The 21,064-nt window shown below is 35.9% G+C and overlaps 1 protein-coding gene across 1 annotated transcript in view; it reads left to right on the forward strand.

The window, feature by feature from the left end:
• Nucleotides 1-10,896: 10,896 nt before the first annotated feature.
• Nucleotides 10,897-21,064, forward strand: part of pcsk2 (proprotein convertase subtilisin/kexin type 2) — a 50,563-nt gene continuing 40,395 nt past the window's right edge. The window contains exons 1-3 of the mRNA XM_062995050.1: nt 10,897-11,214; nt 16,048-16,152; nt 20,900-21,013. Coding sequence (XP_062851120.1) covers nt 11,032-11,214; nt 16,048-16,152; nt 20,900-21,013 — 402 coding nt within the window. The 5' untranslated portion in view covers nt 10,897-11,031. The remainder of the gene's footprint in view (nt 11,215-16,047; nt 16,153-20,899; nt 21,014-21,064) is intronic.

Here is a 21,064-nt window from a genome sequence, read left to right on the forward strand (position 1 = left end):
TGAGCCAACAGGTGAGGTCAACAGGTGATTTTGATCATGAATTGGTACAAAAGCAGTACTCACAAAAGGCTGAGTCTTTGAGGAGCAAAGACGGGAAGAGTTTCTTCAGTTTGTCAACAAATATGGAAGAAAATTATTGAAATGTTTAAAAACAATGTTCCTCAAAGAAAGTTTAAAATGGATTTGCATATTTGCCCTTGTCAGTCAGGGCAACACTAGCTTTTCATATGTGTTCATGAGCTTAGTAAGCATCTTCATTTAAGCACATCTGTCTACTCAAAAAAAAAGATGCATGAGTCATCATTTAAAAACAAAGACTGTTTTAATGTGTCTCAGAAGAAGCACATGTCTCATCCTCTCCTATCTTTTACATAACAGCAATACTATATTAGTGGGTAGAAGTCTGAGTAAAAATTATTTTAATATTACTAACTGTATTATATAACATAATATATTGTATAACTATATTTTATAGAAACACTGTCACCAAACATGATTAGAATGCAAATTTAAGTAGGAATAAAATTAAATACAATAATGACCCAAGTAATTATTGCCAGAAATAGAAGATTGCTGTCAGCACATGTACAGATACACTTCCTGGAGGTGTTGCTCTGCCCTTTTGCCCTCAGACTGTATAAGTGTCTCTTTGTATTACGGTCATTCTGTGCAATGTTGTTTTTAAATAGGTGGATCTCAGAAATTAGTGTCTTAGAGGTGTATTTTATAAATATACAATAGAAGTTTAATGCTCCTACAATGAAATTATGTGGGTATTATACGTTTATTAGCCCATCAAGCTGACTTTTCTCATCTGTTTAATCATGAAACACAGTTAATACAATGCCATATATGACCATGTTATTAAAATGTTTTAAATATATAATTTTGGATTCACTAACTTATCATCACTTATCATCTTAGTCACACAACAAATTGCACATATCATCAAATTTAAATATGATGCATGCGACATTGATCAAATTTCTTCCATCTGTTGAATTGCTTATTCATTAATGTTTTCATCCTCATTAACTTTGGTCACCCATCCTAATACTGAGTCATGTCTAAAACAGCTAAGCCACCTTTTGCATGTTTTGGCTGCTTTGTGTAGAGGTAGGTGTAGGAATACACAAAGGAATGGAAGAGAGCTTTAAGCTTGTAAGTACAAGTACATCTAAAATGTTGTGTGTATATATATACATATATATATATATATATATACTGTATATATATATATATATATATATATATATATATATATATATATCAGTGGCGATTTCTCTAAGACTGCAGCTTCCCCTAAAATGTCAAAAATTAAATGGTCAAATATGTACAGTTGTGTTAACATTTCATTGACTACAAATTCGTTAGAACACGTTCATTTCGAAGACGAGTTCGTTCAGAATCAGCTACTTATCACAAATCGACTGACTCGATTTTGTTAACTCCCGTAGCATCAATGCATTTGCCCATAGAAGCTGAGCGTCTATTCACTTCAATGGGACTGCATGGAAAAGTTTTTTTCATTGCTTCGAAACTCGCCAGTCATTGGATAAATGCCACGATTTAGTTCCGCCCCCGGACGCTGAGCATCTCTGGGGGTGAATGGAGCTGTGGGCGGGTCTGGACGCGGAGCTTCTGCAAGATAATTGGAGGATCAGTTGAAAGGCTGAATCCCATTTTAATAGCTATTTTGAGATCTACACCTTCACTTAATCACTGGGAGCTTCAGTCCCATCGCGGATTTTGCGAGTGAAGTCGAAAGACAAACTGCAACCCATTTCTTGGTAGTTGCTTGGTGAAATTACTTGACCATTTCCATTGTTCATTGTGTAAATAAAACACACTCATAGTATTTGTTTAAGGACACTGGTCAAGTCCCTGGAAAAGACGCCTACTTGGTACGATAGGATCACAGGCCATTTTCTTGAAAAGGAACGGAGGGCAGAATTTATGTATAAATAAATTGACAAATTTTTGGATGTAAGGGTGAGTCGTAGTTCACCACTTTGTGCTGAACTTTGTAACTTTGTGACAGAATTTTTAGTCATTTAAAGGCAATGTTTCTTAGTGCAAGATTGCAAAACTTTTGGGTTTTCACCTTCTACAGTATATAATATCATAAAAAAATTCAGGGAGTCAGGGGAAATCTCGTGTTAAGGCCAAGTGCGTTTAGGCCAAGAGCATAAACCGCTGCTAAATGTGTGTGACTATCAAGCCATTGTTGTAGTGATGGACAATTATTGTCACTTAACACTTAAACATGAAATTAACCTGTATTTTGCAACAAGAAAGAATACATTTTGTGCAGAAATGCAAGTGAGTTCTCTGGACCCAAAGTCATCTGAGATGGACCGAAAGACAGTGGAAACATGTTCTCAAATCAAATGAGTCCACATTTTATCTTATTTTTGGGAAAAATGACCATCCAGACTGTTACTAATAAAAAGTGATCTGTGATCACAAATCTGTGATTGTGGTTGTACAATAGATGTAGCTGAGACATCTAAACTTTATAATTTGCAGTGGTGTTTACATACTTTTGGCCATATAGTGTAAATCCTCAAACATTTAGGTCTAAACTAGAAGCCCTAAACACTGGAAATATAAAAACACTTCCAAAAAATCAATAAAATAAAATATAAATGTCTGGAACACCATCAAAAAAAAATATTATACATACAAGCTAATGAAATGTTAAAAAGGGAAGTAATTATAAAAATATTCTTGATTGCAACTAATCATTCTATATTGACATTATTGTGGACCAAACAAAGCAATTAGCCAATAATACAACTTTCAGTTATGTAGATTGTTTAAGTATGAAAACTTAGTAAAAGCTTGTAATTATTGATAAAAATGGTCTTATGTAAGTTAATGTTGAAAGCACATGAAAAACAATCAGATTCATTAAGGTGGCATGTGGTGTTTAACATTTAGTTGCAATTACTACGTTACTATGTCTAATCAGAGAGGTCATTTCAACATGTCTTGGATGCTGATTTTCTGACTACATATTCTACAAGACAGAGACATGGAACAGATTCTAGTAAAACTGTAGGTGTGTTCATGATTATATTTTCAATGTTAATTCTTCAGTGCTTGGGTGGTGCAGTGATCTATTACACTGGATACTGCTTTTGTACCAAATCATGATAGAAATCACCTTATGACACCTAATTCTTTGCTATTAATAAGTAAAATCTATCCAACACTTGGTCATCTTTTCCATTAGTGGTAAAGTTAGTGGTCTACTGTAATTAATTGTCTTCTTCATAATGAGCTAAAGTCTTCATCTTTTTAGTCTGTTCTTTAATTCTCCTTATAAGGGCATATTGAACATTATTGATGCGTATAGTTAAAAGTTTGGTATGGAGATATGTTTCGTCACGCATCAAGTGACTATCAGACTAAAGAAGTGGCGAAACATATCTCCATACCAAACTTTGTGTCCAGATGAACTGATTCAACTTTTGTGTACATGGATTATTGATCATGCATCAAGAAAGGTTATTGATGCTTTTTACATCTAGAATCCTCAATCATCTTCCTCCAGACTTGCTTCTCTAATTATATGTTGAACATACAGGTTGAACAGGAGTGGTGACAGATTGCAGCCTGGTCTAACTGCTTTACCTGGAACCAGTCCATTTTCTGTAATTACGGTAGCTTGTTGATCAGTGTAGAGATCCTTCATTAGAACAATGAGATGCTCTGTTTTTCCATTTACGTAAAATGGAACACAGTCAAAAGCATTGTTGTAATCAACAATACACATGTTGACGGCCTTCTTCAATCTCTTGGTTACCCCTTTTTGATTAAAGGTACATACTGAAATTTTTTTTTAAAAAAACAACAACACACAAATGAGATCAGAAATGTCAACCTTGAGTTGGGATGATATACCATATCCTTTCCAGTCAAGCAAATGTCACACATAACACATTTAGTTACAACAATTTCATACCATACAGACCATATTTAGAATGCTTTTATTTGTCATATATACATATAAAGATGTAGAGTACAACAAAATTCTGTCTTTGCATATCCCAGCTTGTTTGGAAGCTGGGGTCAGAGCGCAGGGTCAGCCATTGTACCACGCCCCTGGAGCAGAGAGGGTTAAGTGCCCTGCTCAAGGGCCCGTCAGTGGCTGCATGGCAGAGCAGGGATTCAAATTCTCAACCCTTCAGTTGCTAGCACAAAACCCTACCCACTAGGCTACAACTATCCCATATCCCTCCCAGTCAAGCAAATGTCGCCATTCCTCGAGGACCAGCTCATATCAAGAAGTTTCCTGTTACTAACATCATAGTTCTTCTCTGCTAAAAACAACTTTTCGGAGAAGAAGGCTATGGGGAAGAATTTGGCAGGGTTAACTTGCCACTGGAAAAGCACTTCCCCCACTCCAACCTCTGAGCCATCTACCTCTACTACAAAGAGCAAGTAAAGTTTTAAAGAGGTAAATGCCTTGTCAGCAGCAAGTGACCATATAAGTTGGAGCCCCAATGAGGGAGATCAGAGGTGCTGTAACAGTGCTATAGTTTTGGATAAACCTCCTTTAATAGTTGGCAGATCCAAGAAAGAGTTGGAGTTCACAAATTGTTTCTGATCATGGCAAATCTAACACTGCCTGCACCTTCTGTCCCTCCATGCATACACCATCTGGGAAGAGAGCATATCCTAAGTAGGAGACAGTTGTTACATAAAACTGGCACTTCTCCAATTTGACATACAGATGGTGGTGACATTTAGACATTTTAGCATTTCACTCACATGTTGGTGTTCCTCCGGGTTCTTGAAATAGATCAGGATATAGTCTATGTATACAGTCTATGTATAAAAGAACATGGTTTAGAGTGGTGTGGCTCAGTGTGAACTAATAGGGGACAGGTCTGATGCTTAATTACCCCAGATCCCAAAGGTCTACCATCCAGGGTTTCATACTGTAAGGGGTGGTTGGAAGGAGAATTTGGCAACCAACTTTTCAAACATAAAACTCACAATGACATCTGAATCAATTATACCTGTAAAATTAATCGTGTGGTTATTCCATTTAAACTTTACAGGGAAGGATTGTGAATTTTCAGTTGAAGTGAAAAAAATGTGACTCACCAACTTTCCTGCCCTCACAGTTTTCTTGGTGCAGACAGACCTGAAGTGACCACTTCCGTCACAGAATAACTCAACCCTTGTCTCAAGCAGTGATTCTTTTTTATAGTGGAGTTAATTGAATGACCTAGATTCATTGCTTCAGACTTAAGGAGCCGACTAAGAGGTTCAGAAAGTGTGGGACTTCTTCTGAGTAGACAGGAGATTAAGAAAGTTACTTTACTGGCTTCTTTGGGAAGGTGAGCTGTGTTGTTTGAAATATACAGGTAAGTTTGTAGCAAAAAGTCCTTGCACCCAATGGGAGACACATCATACTGTTCCGGTTGGGCTAAACAGTGAGGACTGAACAACAAGGAGTTGACTCGCCTCACCTGATTCTATTAGAGGAGTGGATTAAAGTTCAGCCAGTCTGAACACACTGAAACAAAGGATTTCAAACACTAGTGCAGTTTATTTACAGTGAAATTCCACAAAACACACAATTCACAATGTAAAACCACCACCAAGGCTAAATAGCTAAAAATAAAGCTAAACAATAACTCAATCAACAAAAAAGAAAGAAAGATTGCACTGAAAGAAAGATTCGGATAGAATATGTAGGTGGTGGCGATTGGTTCCTGGTGTTAGAAGTTGGGTGATTTGGTAGCACTGAGAATGCCCAGCTGAGGAAAGGTGCATGTGTGTGTGATGTAGATTGGTGGTTGTGACAGGAGCTTCATTCAGAGTGAATTCCAGTAAGACTTTCAGACATTGACCCATAAGCTACTGCATACCAGCTGAAAAACTTACGAAAAAAGATAAATGAATAAATGTACTAACGTAAGCAGTATTTAGTGCTATTACGATTTTTCACATTGCAGCATTTTACCCACACATACCATGGTGCAACATTTTTTTCTATCCTTCATTACTGCAAATTATCAATCAACACTAAGCTGTAAAAACAAATATGTAATGGCGCATAATAACATTTCCTGTTGAATCAACTTCTGAATAATTCAGGTTTCTCCTACAGAGCTAATTTTGCCTGTAGGATATACAGTGTATCACAAAAGTGAGTACACCCCTCACATTTCTGCAGATATTTAAGTATATCTTTTCATGGGACAACACTGACAAAATGACACTTTGACACAATGAAAAGTAGTCTGTGTGCAGCTTATATAACAGTGTAAATTTATTCTTCCCTCAAAATAACTCAATATACAGCCATTAATGTCTAAACCACCGGCAACAAAAGTGAGTACACCCCTAAGAGACTACACCCCTAAATGTTCAAATTGAGCACTGCTTGTCATTTTCCCTCCAAAATGTCATGTGATTTGTTAGTGTTACTAGGTCTCAGGTGTGCATAGGGAGCAGGTGTGTTCAATTTAGTAGTACAGCTCTCACACTCTCTCATACTGGTCACTGAAAGTTCCAACATGGCACCTCATGGCAAAGAACTCTCTGAGGATCTTAAAAGACGAATTGTTGCGCTACATGAAGATGGCCAAGGCTACAAGAAGATTGCCAACACCCTGAAACTGAGCTGCAGCACAGTGGCCAAGATCATCCAGCGTTTTAAAAGAGCAGGGTCCACTCAGAACAGACCTCGCGTTGGTCGTCCAAAGAAGCTGAGTGCACGTGCTCAGCGTCACATCCAGCTGCTGTCTTTGAAAGATAGGCGCAGGAGTGCTGTCAGCATTGCTGCAGAGATTGAAAAGGTGGGGGGTCAGCCTGTCAGTGCTCAGACCATACGCCGCACACTACATCAAATTGGTCTGCATGGCTGTCACCCCAGAAGGAAGCCTCTTCTGAAGTCTCTACACAAGAAAGCCCGCAAACAGTTTGCTGAAGACATAACAACAAAGGACATGGATTACTGGAACCATGTCCTATGGTCTGATGAGACCAAGATTAATTTGTTTGGTTCAGATGGTCTCAAGCATGTGTGGCGGCAATCAGGTGAGGAGTACAAAGATAAGTGTGTCATGCCTACAGTCAAGCATGGTGGTGGGAATGCCATGGTCTGGGGCTGCATGGGTGCAGCAGGTGTTGGGGAGTTACATTTCATTGAGGGACACATGAACTCCAATATGTACTGTGAAATACTGAAGCAGAGCATGATCCCCTCCCTCCGGAAACTGGGTCGCAGGGCAGTGTTCCAGCATGATAATGACCCCAAACACACCTCTAAGACGACCACTGCTTTATTGAAGAGGCTGAGGGTAAAGGTGATGGACTGGCCAAGCATGTCTCCAGACCTAAACCCAATAGAACATCTTTGGGGCATCCTCAAGCGGAAGGTGGAGGAGCGCAAAGTCTCGAATATCCGCCAGCTCCGTGATGTCGTCATGGAGGAGTGGAAAAGCATTCCAGTGGCAACCTGTGAAGCTCTGGTAAACTCCATGCCCAGGAGAGTTAAGGCAGTTCTGGGAAATAATGGTGGCCACACAAAATATTGACACTTCAGGAACTTTCACTTAGGGGTGTACTCACTTTTGTTGCTGGTGGTTTAGACATTAATGGCTGTATATTGAGTTATTTTGAGGGAAGAATAAATTTACACTGTTATATAAGCTGCACACAGACTACTTTTCATTGTGTCAAAGTGTCATTTTGTCAGTGTTGTCCCATGAAAAGATATACTTAAATATCTGCAGAAATGTGAGGGGTGTACTCACTTTTGTGATACACTGTAATTGCAGTTGTGGGGTCTCCTGGGAAGCACAGTTTTACCTTCAAATGGCTACCAAACCTGATTAATCCGCTCATTTTCATGCCTTTAATGAGTTGAATCAGTTGTTTCATTGCACAGCAAACACTACACCACAGGCTGTGGTCCATTATAAAACGATGAACCCTATGCAGAAGACTTCAAAGGGGGAACACCCACAGTAACTATTTATAGGACTGCTTTAAAATTATGTGATGAAAATCAGTTACTTTAAAGGGCTGGTCTAAACTGTCACCATTATTTGGAATGGCAAACTGACACTTTGGACATTTTTTGGATTTTTTAACAACAACAATAACCTGTGCGTTAATCTAAAATGTAGTTTTACTCAGGTACAAGTAAAAAACAATAATTTTAACAGAATTTAATGTAAAATGTTTTGTTTAGCTGTTTGGACTGGTGCCCTTGCAAAGGTAAATTTCAGTCTTGCACCCAATATTTCCAGGTTAGGCTGAAAGCAGTCTTGCAACAGTATGAAGGCTTTATCTATAATTTTGTGGACTTTGCAGAAGCAATCATCCAAAATTTCTACTTGCTATTCACTATTCTGTGTCAGTTAGTAAAATATTAAATGTATTCATTTTATGAATAATAAGTATGCCTGTAAGTCTTGTAATATTTCTTTTACTTGTTTAGAAGTCTGAATTGTACACCAAAATTATGCTGTGGACTTAACAGTATTTTTTATAAGCAGCATGAATCCAGCAGGTAATTCCAATTGTGGTTAAATGGACAGTTTCTTTTCTCTATTAGATCATCTAAATGTACACCCAGGTACAGTGGGCATATGGCATGAACATGGTACCAATTCAGCACCCATTCACTTATTTACCTTTTTACAACTTGGGACATTTTAAAATTGGAGCTATTAAGATTTGGAAAATTTGGAAAAACAAGAGTACTTAAAGAAAACTCACACAGACATGGAAAGATTATGCCAAACATCTTTGCTAACAATGACTTGAGATAAGGTTCAAACACAAGGTTCCAGGAGGACAAATATATTTTGTTTATTTTATTCCCCTGTCTGATTGTTCTGAAAGATGAAAAATTATATTCCTGAGATTTCAGCATTTTCACTATGTGGTTACCGTAAAAATTATTTTATTCAATTAATGTCTGTTTTATCATTAACTTTTTTCTGGTCAGAGTTGCAGTGGGTTTGACTTACCGGGTGAAAGTCACGAGACACCTCAGACAGGTCACCAGTCCATCACAGGACACACACATTCACACTTAGGGAAATTTTTAGTAAATCCAGCTGGCCTGACTACCCAATGCACCACCATGCTGCCCACCATGAAAACTGACAACACCAAAAACCATATTAAAGACAACAGGTCAATTTATCATCTTAGTTATTGTGTTATTTTATTGAAAATAACCAAATTCTACTTGATATTTATTTAACATTTGTAAAAAGGTTGTTCAAACAGTTTCTGTTTTAATGAAATATTGTCTGGACATAGTTAATAAAATATTACTTTGGTTTTTATTATTTTAAAGTCAATGAGAGATTAGGTAAAATGGGATCTTGGGTGGTGCAGTGGTAAAGTATGCTAGTCCACTACTGCTGAGATCTGGGGATCCAGGGTTTGAATCTCAGTGGTGCTATAGGCTGGCCGAGCATCTGCACAAATGTGAAGCTCAGATAAAAATAGCAGGGTTGCGTCAGGAAGACCATCCCTCGTAAAAACTGTGCCAAGTCTGGTACATGGACCAGTTTTGCAGTAGTGACTCTTTTTTTGCAGTAGTAAAAATAGGAGCAGCTGAAAAAAAAATCTAAATAAGGCCTTGGACACATTAATTTTATAGTCTACAAACCCTATTTCCAGAAAATTTGGGACATTTTGTAAAATGTCATAAAAAAAAGCAGTCACCTTGGCAGCACGTTTCTCTCTAAAATCCCAATATATGCCTTCACGTCATTGGTACCTTCACACACATATGCTAGTTACGCAATATATATAGTTACGCTAGTATATTCTCAGCACTGCAGTGACACTGACATGGTGGTGGTGTGGTAGTGTGTGTTGTGCTGGTATGAGTGGATAAGACACAGCAATGCTGCTGCAGTTTTTAAACACTCCACTGTGACCAAAAATAGTCCACCAACCAAAAATATATCCAGCCAACAGCGCTCAGTGGGAAGCGTCCTGTGACCACTGATGAAGGTCTAGAAGATGACCAACTCAAACAGCATCAGAAGATGAGTGATTGTCTCTGACTTTACATCTACAAGGTAGGAGTGTCTAATAGAGTGGACAGTGAGTGGACAACTCCAGCAACTACAGCAGCGCTGCTGTGTCTGATCCACTCATACCAGCACAACACACACTAACACACCAGCACCATGTCAGTGTCACTGCAGTGCTGAGAATGATCCACCACCTAAATAATACCTGTGGGGGTCCTGACCATTGAAGAACAGGGTGGAAGCAGGCTAAAAAGTATGTAGAGAAATATATGGACTACAGTCAATAATTGTAGAACTTCAAGTGCTTCTATATGGTAAGTGAAGCTGATATATATATATATATATATATATATATATATATATATATATATATATACAATTTCGATAATATTATGACATAACAGTGGTTCTTAAACGCTGCCGTAGTATACAGTAAACTAGACTATTTTTAGACGGTATCGGGACGACAGGTTGGATCGCAGATAAATTTCATTTTGGGTTCCCAGCTTGATCCCAGTGTTTGCTGTTTGTCTCGGAACCCACAACGATCGAGATGAAGCGGTAATTAATGATGTATCAGTAAAAGTAAGTAAATGAATGACTGAACAAAAACCGGTTCTTAGATTTGGTGGAGCTGTGTTGCTCAGTAAAACTGGATGGTGGAATTCTCCATGGTGCTGATACTAGTGGAGAAAAGAGGGGCGTGGTCGCAATTCGTAACCACGCCTTCTGAAACTTATTGGTCAGCACGGGTAAACGTCACGTGAGCGAGTGCCGGACGTTCTGGCGGATGAATTATAGATGAGACGCTGGAGCTGAAAGATGTAGATCAGATTCCGCGCGCGCACTTCAGCCCGCGCAGCTTCGACCCGCTTCGACCCGCTCCAGCATCAGCAGCAGAGATGCAGCCTGCACTGCCCTGATCACGTTCAGCTTTTTATTCTAAACACCTCGCTATTCACGCAGTCATCCAGCGACGCGCTGACCGAACACAGACAGAATGCTGGAAGCTGGCAAATATGGGACAGCGAGCGTTCTGCTGATGTTTACTGCATTACTCCTGTACACTGGGTCCGCGGAGGAGCCCAAGCTCACCAACCATCTTCTAGTGCAATTACATGATGGAGGAATCGAGGATGCACATCAACTTGCACAGGAATATGGCTTTCACAGTGCCAGGGAGGTAGGCAATTAACAACAACTATCATTAACTTTGATAAATAATCAATGAGAGTGGATTATTAGTCAAAGCAAAACTTTTAAAAACACTGTTTAAAATTTCTATCAATATCAGGCCTCTGTAACATACATTTTCTGCACTGGAAAATGTAGTAAATATACACAATTCAAAAGAAGGCACAACATATTGTATATTTTTGCCAAAAGTAAGTGAACTAAAAGACATAATTGTGTTGGTGTGATATCTGTATTTCAGTATTTAATTTTCACGAGGAGCAGACAACTATATTTAATCATTTACATTTTATTATATTTTATCTGGCAGACACATTTTTTCACCCCACACTAAGATACTTTGTAGTTAAGAGCCTTTTTGAAGGCCACAACAGGGCTAGCTTGAGGTTTTGGGACTTTGGGAACAATTAACATCTTATTAATAGCTTAGTGTCAAAGCCAACACTGCCCACCATTTTTGATAGCAGCAAATTCATTACCAATGGTACATAAAAACATTAAAGCCATATATTTTTGTCTGTACTTCACATTTTATGCACTAGAAGCACAGTTAACCAATGTCCACCACTGTTCTATTATCAGATAAAACAATGTATTTGTATTTAAGCACATTTCTAACTTATAACAGGACAGAGGAACATAAATCCTCTTTTAAAATTGACATCAATATAACATTCCATTAATATAAAGTACATTACATGAAAGGTGTTACAGAGTACACTTCATTTAGTTACATACTTAAGTAATTTCCTACTTGCCAAGATTACAGGATAAAGTAAACAAGGATCAAAGTGCTGCAGTATGGCTTTCACAGTGCCGGAAACAGAAGGTTTGATCTTTACCTAGGTAAATGGTACGTTTTTATATCTCTCTAAGCAAAACATTAAAGCCTTATATCCATATAACAGACATTTATTGAAAATTTGCAGGTATAGTTTATTTACATTTATATGTAATTTCCACATTAAAAATACCAAAAGTAACTAGTTACATCAAAATGGGTTGATGTAATAATTATTTTTATTAATACTGCATTAATTATGTAAAAGTAGTAGATAGCAATATAACGTTTACTTTCGCTTACATTCTTACATTCACGACTTTCAACTTAAAAAACAGTGGAAGGTTGGTGTTGGAGGGACTAGAATCTTCAATGTGTCGATTAATAGCCCAGTACATGAACCACTGAGCCACCACTTCTGTGATGTTAAAAAGGAATTTTTACATTTGGTTGTTTTTAATAGCACAAAAGGCTGTGTTACACCAAAGCTTTGAAAAGGTATCAATTAAAAACTGTATATTCAAGTAAAAGTGAATCAAAACATTTTTTGCGAATGCAGCATGAATGAGAAGAACTAATAATAACTCATAATAAACAATGTGTTATTATGAACTAGGGGACGAATGGTTTATAATTGAAAGGGCAGTCAAGGAATAATGGTTATATTATCTTATTACTCTGCGTTACATACACAAATGCTTTACCGACACATATTTGTCCATCTTCTTTAAAAGAACTAGAATGCACATTTAATAATTAATTAAAGTCTATAAATTGCTAATAATTTATTCTATATTGGATTAAGACATTGCATTTACTATAAAGCCACAACCTTTTAAACTCTTAATGTGTATGATTTTTTTTTATGTATAAATACGTTGAAGATTTTAGCATAGTTTACCTAAATTTGCTCTTAAAGTGGTCTGTAATTAATATATATATATATATATATATATATATATATATATATATATATATATATATATATATATATATATATATATATATATATATACTGTATATGCAAGTAACAAAAACCAACACTAGTTTACAGGCAAAATTATTTTTAAATCACCTGTGTTTCCTCAATCTCAAGTGAAATGAGGCCTAAATAATTATATGGGCATTTAAGGTTTATGTACCAAACACTAATTAGTTGTCTTGGTGAGTACACTGAAAAAAGTGGTTACATTAAATTACACCTGGTGATTTGCTAATGTACATTGAACATTATGTGCACTGTGCAATGACAATAAAGGCATTGTATTATAATGTTAATTACTTATTTAAATGTTGAGACTATCTGTACATAACTTTCAAAAATACAGTTATTAGAGTAGCATAGCACAATTGTGTTAATGTTAGACTATTTAAGTGGAATTATATGCAGTACACATTTAAATAATGTAAATTTAGTTTAACCCAATTAACCCAATGATTGTATAGTGTACACATAATCTAATAATATGCATATAGCTTCTAGTCTAATAACAAACATAGATTATGATATTTATGACATGTCTGTTATCAAATAAAATGTAAAATTTGACCCATTTGTGAAACACTTAATGTTTCGTTTCATTACTTGGATGACTGAGATTTAAATCAATAATGTGGTTCCCTGAAACTTTGCATAATACATTTTTACTGATATAAATCTTGCCAAATATTTACATTGTACAATGTGGGCAAACAAACCTAAATTAAGCCAAATTTTACTTGTGATTCTGGTTGTTAAGAGAAACACTTTTTTAAAAGACAACAACACTGTTTTTATGATCTTTCACACTGTATGGAAGTCAGTTTAATTAATTTATGAAGGTTATTGCCATCTGTTATCACACTGTTTTTTTAGTCTCTATAAATTGCATTTACGTTTTGTTGAAATATGAGCTGTATTTGCAAAATAAAAACCTTTTCATCACTGTCAGGAAGGCTAAAAGCATTATATTTACAGATTTTAGCAGGCAATTTTATCCAGTGTTTCTTACAATTGTGACTGAATGAAATGTAAACAAATGAGTTAGGTTCCTTGCTTAGAGACCCAACAGTGGCAACTTGGCACTGGCGAGCCTTGTACCAGTGACTTCATTATAAAGGTGTTCTTAATAAGGAGTTTACTATGTCAACTAAATAAATAAATGAAAAACAATAGAGATAGGAACTTAAAATCATTAAAGTATATTAGTCTGGATAGCTAGAAAGGCATTTCTGTCTCTGGGAATCCTGTGATACACAGTGAGATTCATTATCTCTAAATTAAGTTATCTGTAATATGGTTGAGCATGGTTCATATAAATGGAAAGACTATTAAAATTCCTCTTAAAGCACTTTGGAACTGCAGACCTTGTTTGCCTCAGAACAATATATCATTAAAAATAGACCAGCCAAAAGGGTATCCATGGGGGGAGGCAATGCAAAAACCACTGCTAAGCAACAAGAACATTAACAGGTCTCACATTTGCCAAAAAAGCCACAATAACCCCCAAGCCATTTGGGATGACATTCTCAGTCATATGAGTCAGATTAGTCAAAATGGGAACCTTTTGAAAGACATGTGTCATGTTACATCTGGCATAAAGCTGCCATTCCACAAGAAGAACATCGTACCACCATCTATACATTGTGGTGATAGTTTAAAATAATTTTGGGTACAGTTGCAATCAAAATTTTTATTAGCAAAATTTACAACCTTTCAGCTGTTTGCAATAAACCAGTTAAACAAATACAATTTAAATAGTTTAAATAGTGTTTTTTTTTTAATTCATTACAAAATGTCACTAATGACTACTGCCCCCTAAACAGAATCCCTTATAAGATCACACTTTTGCAAATCAGTTGTTTTCCCAAGCACACCAAATGCAACTAAACAAGGGCTTCATTGGTTGCGACATCAATGTGCTTGAGATAAAAACATCAAATACCTGGACTGGCTAGGATTTTTTACCTTGAGGTTTTACTGCATGTTAGAAAGATAACAAAGTCAAGGGAGTTGTCAAAAAAGATTAAGCATAGAGAAAATTACCTTGTATAAACAAAAATTACAAAAATATAGCAAAGGCACTGAGTGTTCCTAGAGATACAGTTGGAAACATAGTTTGCAAGTTCAAAATTAAAGGACCATTAGCTACACTACTTGGAAGTGGTAGTAAGCTATCATGGACTGCAACCTGATTTCTGAGGAGGCATGTGGTCAAACGTGATTGCAAAAGATCTGCAGTAGGATTTGGTGGCAGCAGGCACTGAGGCTTTACCTTGCACAGCAAAGTGCATACTTATTGCTGAAGGTTTTAATGTGCGAAATCCAAGCTGTACACCATTGATGTCCCAAAAAGGTCAGCTTCAATAAGCTCAAAACCTTATTAATAAACCACACAAGTTTTGGGATTCTGTTGGAGTGATTCAATAAAACTGTAACTTTTTAGGTGGTATGTCCGAATAAAAAATGAATAATTTAAAAGCTGCTTTTTCTTATGTTGTTCTTGTCATATCACATGGCGTATAAGGATCAGAAACCATTTATTGTCACAAAAATGCAAAAAATTGAGGAACTGAGTAGAAGACAATGTATTACACATAAAGAAAAACCCGTACACATTTTAAATAGACACACCAAATCTCACAACTTTGTAATTCTGTTCTAATTACTTTAATAGCAGTGCACATTTAAAAGAGGAAGTTTTGAATTTAAAATTGAGTGTAGCATACATCACAAATTAAGTTTCTCTGACTTAATCAGTCTTGTGCCCTGTATAAAAATCTGCCTACATAAGGAACTGTTTTTTAAATTCCTTGTTGATATCATTTGATATAACTTTAAGCCCCTTCAGCACACTCATTTATATGAATAAGACAAGAGTTATCATTAGAAAAAGAAGTTACTTATCATGGTCAGTCTAGTGACGCTGACTAAACCTTTAATTAGACGTGATGAACACACCATGTTTGTTCTGCTGCTGTCCAAAGTGGGACAACCACGTCTTCAAATACACCACAGCTCATCTAAATGACATCACATCTACTGTTTGTGTTTTGATCTAGCTTCCCTTTGGTGAAAGGCTTTTTCATTTCTACCCTCGGGACACTCCTAAGATGAAGCGAACACGCAGTACTCATCGCCGCCAACATCTGGATGAGGACCATAGGGTAAGTCTACTAGATCAGTGTGTTGTTCCCATAGAAACCGACCCAACTCCAGTCTCTGGAAAACAATGGTTAACAGAGGGGGGTGATGTGACCCAAAAATGAGACCACTCTGTTCTGAAAAGTGTCATTTGTAATATTCATCACACACTGTGAATAATATAATTTAAATGATTAGCTTGATGATAGCTTGCTTTTGTATTACTGTTTATTATTTGAGGCCAGTCGGCTAATGCAGGCATGAAGGAGCAAAATAGGGAATTATGTTATTATACAGTATTGTGATACAATATTGCTTGCTGTGTATTGTTTCTCTTTGTCCTTTTTGGTTGCTGTGGACAATACAACAAAAACTTACTAAATGTTAGTGTCAAAGCAGCAGGACTGGACTTTGCCTCCTAAACAGCTTTAAATCTTTTTATTTAAATAATTTGTTTGATGGATCTTCTAGTTATTTAAGGATTAGCTTTGAAGACATATGTTTCAGTCCAGAAGTTCTTGAATTTTATTTCATGTTTAAATCTGGTTAATGTTTAGGCTATAAAATGTGCTTAAATTCATCTTAGTGTTTATCAGACCATTTACGTGCGGTATGTATTATGTCGCTAGTTAAAGATGACCATGCAAAACATTCTTTTTCACCAGATGGCTGCACATACCATCACATACCATGTAAAAAATAAATATTAATTGAATTTAAATATCTTTTTATTGGCCATTTTGTCCAAGAATTTTAGGTCAAAGATTTAAAATTGCCCAGAATGCACTATGCTTGTTAAGAAAGAAATAGTACATTGGTAATATACATTGTTTCTCAACTGCAAAAATAATAATAATTATGTATCAAATAAACCCAAACACTTATCACAATAAAGAAATGCTTTACCTTTGTCTCTAAGCAAAAGTTCTCTGAGATTAAACATGCTTGTGGGCAAATCTTTATGGCTTCTTCAAGGATCAAGGATCAAGGATCAAGGAGGGTTTATTGTCATTCACATCACATGTGGTACATGAGGTGGAACGAAATTATGACCCAAGGTCCCAGTTACACCCAATAAAATATCTAATATATACAATACAAAAGAATAATCATAGTATGAAAAATATTTACAAATATAAAAAGTAGAAGTAAATGTAGCAATGTAAAAATGTAGAAATGTAAAAATGTAGAAATGTAAAAATGTAGAAATGTAGAAATGTAGAAATGTCTTTATGGCTTCTTAGATTTAGAAAGTAAGCTGGATGAATAGATAGCTAAAAGAAATAAAAACTAACATAATGCCATTAGGAGGTTATACCAGGCAAACAGGAAATAAAGATGTAGTTAAATTTTAAGGCATTGATTCTTTAAACTAATTCATATTGACTTACACTTTTTTTCCATCAAGATCAAGGAATGATGAATTCTGCTGCTTCCGTTGCTGCTCTATATATTAATTCATGAGTGTAGATTTATGCAAATTGCTACTTTAGGTGCACACATGGCCTGTAGGATAGATTGAGGCACATGTGAATAAAAATTAATGTAATGTTTACACATCTATTCGATAAGAATTCCGTCTGTATTTTTCAGCAGTGCTGCATTTAATACGCAAATATACACACAAGACTAGGCTTGAAAAAGCAATTTCCTGTGAATGATCACATTTTAGCATTTTGTAAATAATAAACTGAGAAGAATGTGAACTTTAGGATAAACACTTTAACTCTAAGTCCCCTTGAATGCAAGGCAGGATGGCTGATTTTCATTATCTACTTTACCATGTCACAGTAAAATACACATTTTTAAGACTTTTTGCATAGTTCAAAAAATAAATTAAAAAAGATTTGTGAAAGTCTGACATTTTAGTTCATTTCTACTCTATAAAGCCCCCAGCTTTAAGCCAAGCACATTTCAGAATCCCATTTACAATTTATTAGAGGATGATAACTTATAAGCATATACAGTAGTTTTCCATAGATTTGGTTGCAATCTAATATGCTAGTGTGCTGTACAGACAGGAGTGTGTTTTGCAAGTGTTTTATATCATTGATTTGACCATAGTTTAAAGGAAATGCTTTTCTGAGAAGATTTTGTAAGTAACATATGGAATAAAAATTACAATTAGCGTTTTGCAGATTTAGCCAGTTCTTCTTTGTAGCATGACATTCCTCAAGGTCATAAAACTTAATAGACTTGCAATCTAAGAAATGCAAGTTCATCAAGCAACTTTAGCTTCCTTTTAAAGAAACAGTTTCTTGGCCTATAAGATTAAATTGCCCTCAGATGTGACATACCCATTGGCAGTCCAATAAGTGGTAGCCTAGTGGGTACAAACATAAAAACATAGTTATACAAAACATAAAAATTAATGTTCTACAAATCTACAAATAAATGGAAGTAGTTACTCAACTATCATTTTTGGATGGCCAGTGGCCATGATGTGTGTAAAGGTGTATATATAAGGCCATTTTTATTTTATTAAATATATAAAATGGGTCACTCACTGTATGTTTGGCATGTTTACATGTGTTATTTTAATGGTTTAAATTGGCCTATTCAGATGTGCTTAAATTTCTGAGTTTACTGCAATTATGTAATAATTATGGTAAAATGTGTATTATGTTAAACAAGTGATGTATCAGAGACTATTAATATTTCAATTAAAACTCGTTATACTTTGAGAAGTAACATCAGTCATTTTTAGAGGTTTTTGAATCAATTGGGACTATTCAGACCTCAGCTGGTTAGTCTTTCAAAAATCAATGCAAAGGGACTAAAGGAGCTTTCAAATCTGAAACAGCATTCAGTTGTTGTTATGGAGTGCCACTTATTGATCCTGTATTCCTGTTTTCATACTTAGCTCTGGTTCATGTTGACTGCTTAAAATAACTGTTTATTTTACGATAAGTCCAGTGTTTGCTTTGCCCTCCATCCTCTTTATTTGTTTCTTCTCAGTCATGTGAGGCTGCTGAGTAACAGCTACGCTGTAGGTGTCTGTTTAAGTGACATTGTACCTTCAGCAAACATAAGTTTCCTTTATGTGAAGCAGGGCATTATGGTTCAGCAATTTTACACTATGATAGCAGGTTAAAAATAGTATAATTTTCTGGAATAAATTGATTAGACATTGATAAGAAGTTGTTAACATTAAGGAAATTATGCATTATGAAAAACATCCTGCTAATGTTAAATCCACAGTTCGGATTAAGTTTGTATGAATCCCAGCTCTGAAAAGAACAATGTCATTAAGCCATTTCCAGAGTGTTTTATTTAAAAATGAATTGTTGGGTGGTAAATTATGTATCAGTCAACTATATAAAGACAGTGGATTCAACGGGAAATGCACACCTCACTAGAGAGAGACCTAGTAGGAATATAGAACCCTGGTGAAGAATTCCAAGGTATATATAATATACTGTGACTAAAGAGACACAAACTAAAAGGGGAGAATTAAGAAACTGGCCAATTAAAAAAAAAAAAATTTAATAAAAGCAAAAGCAAATACAAAATATAGTCGCAAGCAACGATTTTCAGGCACAATTTCCAAGCACGAATTAGCCATAAAACTGACAGGCCTTAATTTTACTCAAACCCTATTTGAATAAATGTAAGGCTCTGTCACGGCTTCTCTTTCATTATAGACTTTCTATAATAGTCAGTAATTTTTCAGTAGTATTTTGTAGTGCTGCCTTTTACAAAAACCAAATATGGATAAAGTATTTCGTGGCTTGGAGCTCCCTTTTTACAAAAGTGATTTAATTACAGTAATTAGTATTATTTGTTTATTGTAATGTATAATGCTGTGGCTATGGCTACACTGAGTGGCTATTGAAGTGTTTTCAAAGCCTGCCTGAAATCAGCCAAGACTTGCCTTTGATATGCACAATGTGAGTTTGATAAAAGTGAGACGACATGCTAATCTAAAAGCATAAAGCAGCCATTCATTGTTTTTCTATTCAGCAATTCATTGCTCATATCACACCACATATTGTCTGTTAAATGGACATCTGGGTTCTGTGGGCTTCTGTTGTGATAGGGAGTACAGAATGGCTGATTTATACAGTGATAAATGTGTCATTTAAAACCAACAGGAAGCTTGAGGTATAAAATACTGCTTTGTGAAATGAAAGTGGTGTAATATCCCCATATCATAAATGTATGTATGGCACTGTATATTGTTAAACTAAAACCACATTACATTCCCATTCAGCCTGCCATAAATTAATAACCTGTTTGTTAAGCTGTGAAGTGGAATAAGTAATGTGCTGCTAAAAGGTATTTCCTTTATTTTTACTGAAGCTTTATTATGGTTAGGGTTGTATTGGTGAGAATACTTCCTAGACTGGTCTCAAATCCATAGCATTGCAAATAATACTGAAGCATTCACTTACTCAAGTGTGTCTAGAAGCCAAACCACCTTATGCATGTTTTTGGGAGGTGGGAAGATTGGTGTACCTTAAAGCAATCAAAACAGACACAAAAAGACAGATCAGTACAATACAGTGGTAAACTGAACTGTATTGGTCATTGGTAGAAATAAATGGGATTTCAGCATCAGCCAAACATTGTACCACACTACAGGAAATAAGATTTTCAGTGTCTAGCACAGAGCTAACATGGTTAGCGTCTACCTGAATGGCTAACCAACTACCACACACACACACACACACACCCACACCTACACTGTGCATCCTTCAAGTACATTGTTTATGTTTTAGCAATTTGTAACAGCCCATAATAATTACTCCACAAAATCTTTCATTCCAGGTGAAAAGTGTGATTGCTCAGGAGGCATTTGAGCGTCAGAAGAGGGGATATCGGGACATTAGCAACATCGATATCAGTTTAAATGATCCACTTTTCAGCAAACAGTGGTACCTTGTAAGTAGTTGTCATTTAAAGTCTTTATTTTGTCTGACCTTTAATACCTGA

The sequence above is a fragment of the Trichomycterus rosablanca genome, chromosome 5 (genome assembly GCF_030014385.1).
Source record: "Trichomycterus rosablanca isolate fTriRos1 chromosome 5, fTriRos1.hap1, whole genome shotgun sequence".
NCBI lineage: Eukaryota > Metazoa > Chordata > Actinopteri > Siluriformes > Trichomycteridae > Trichomycterus > Trichomycterus rosablanca.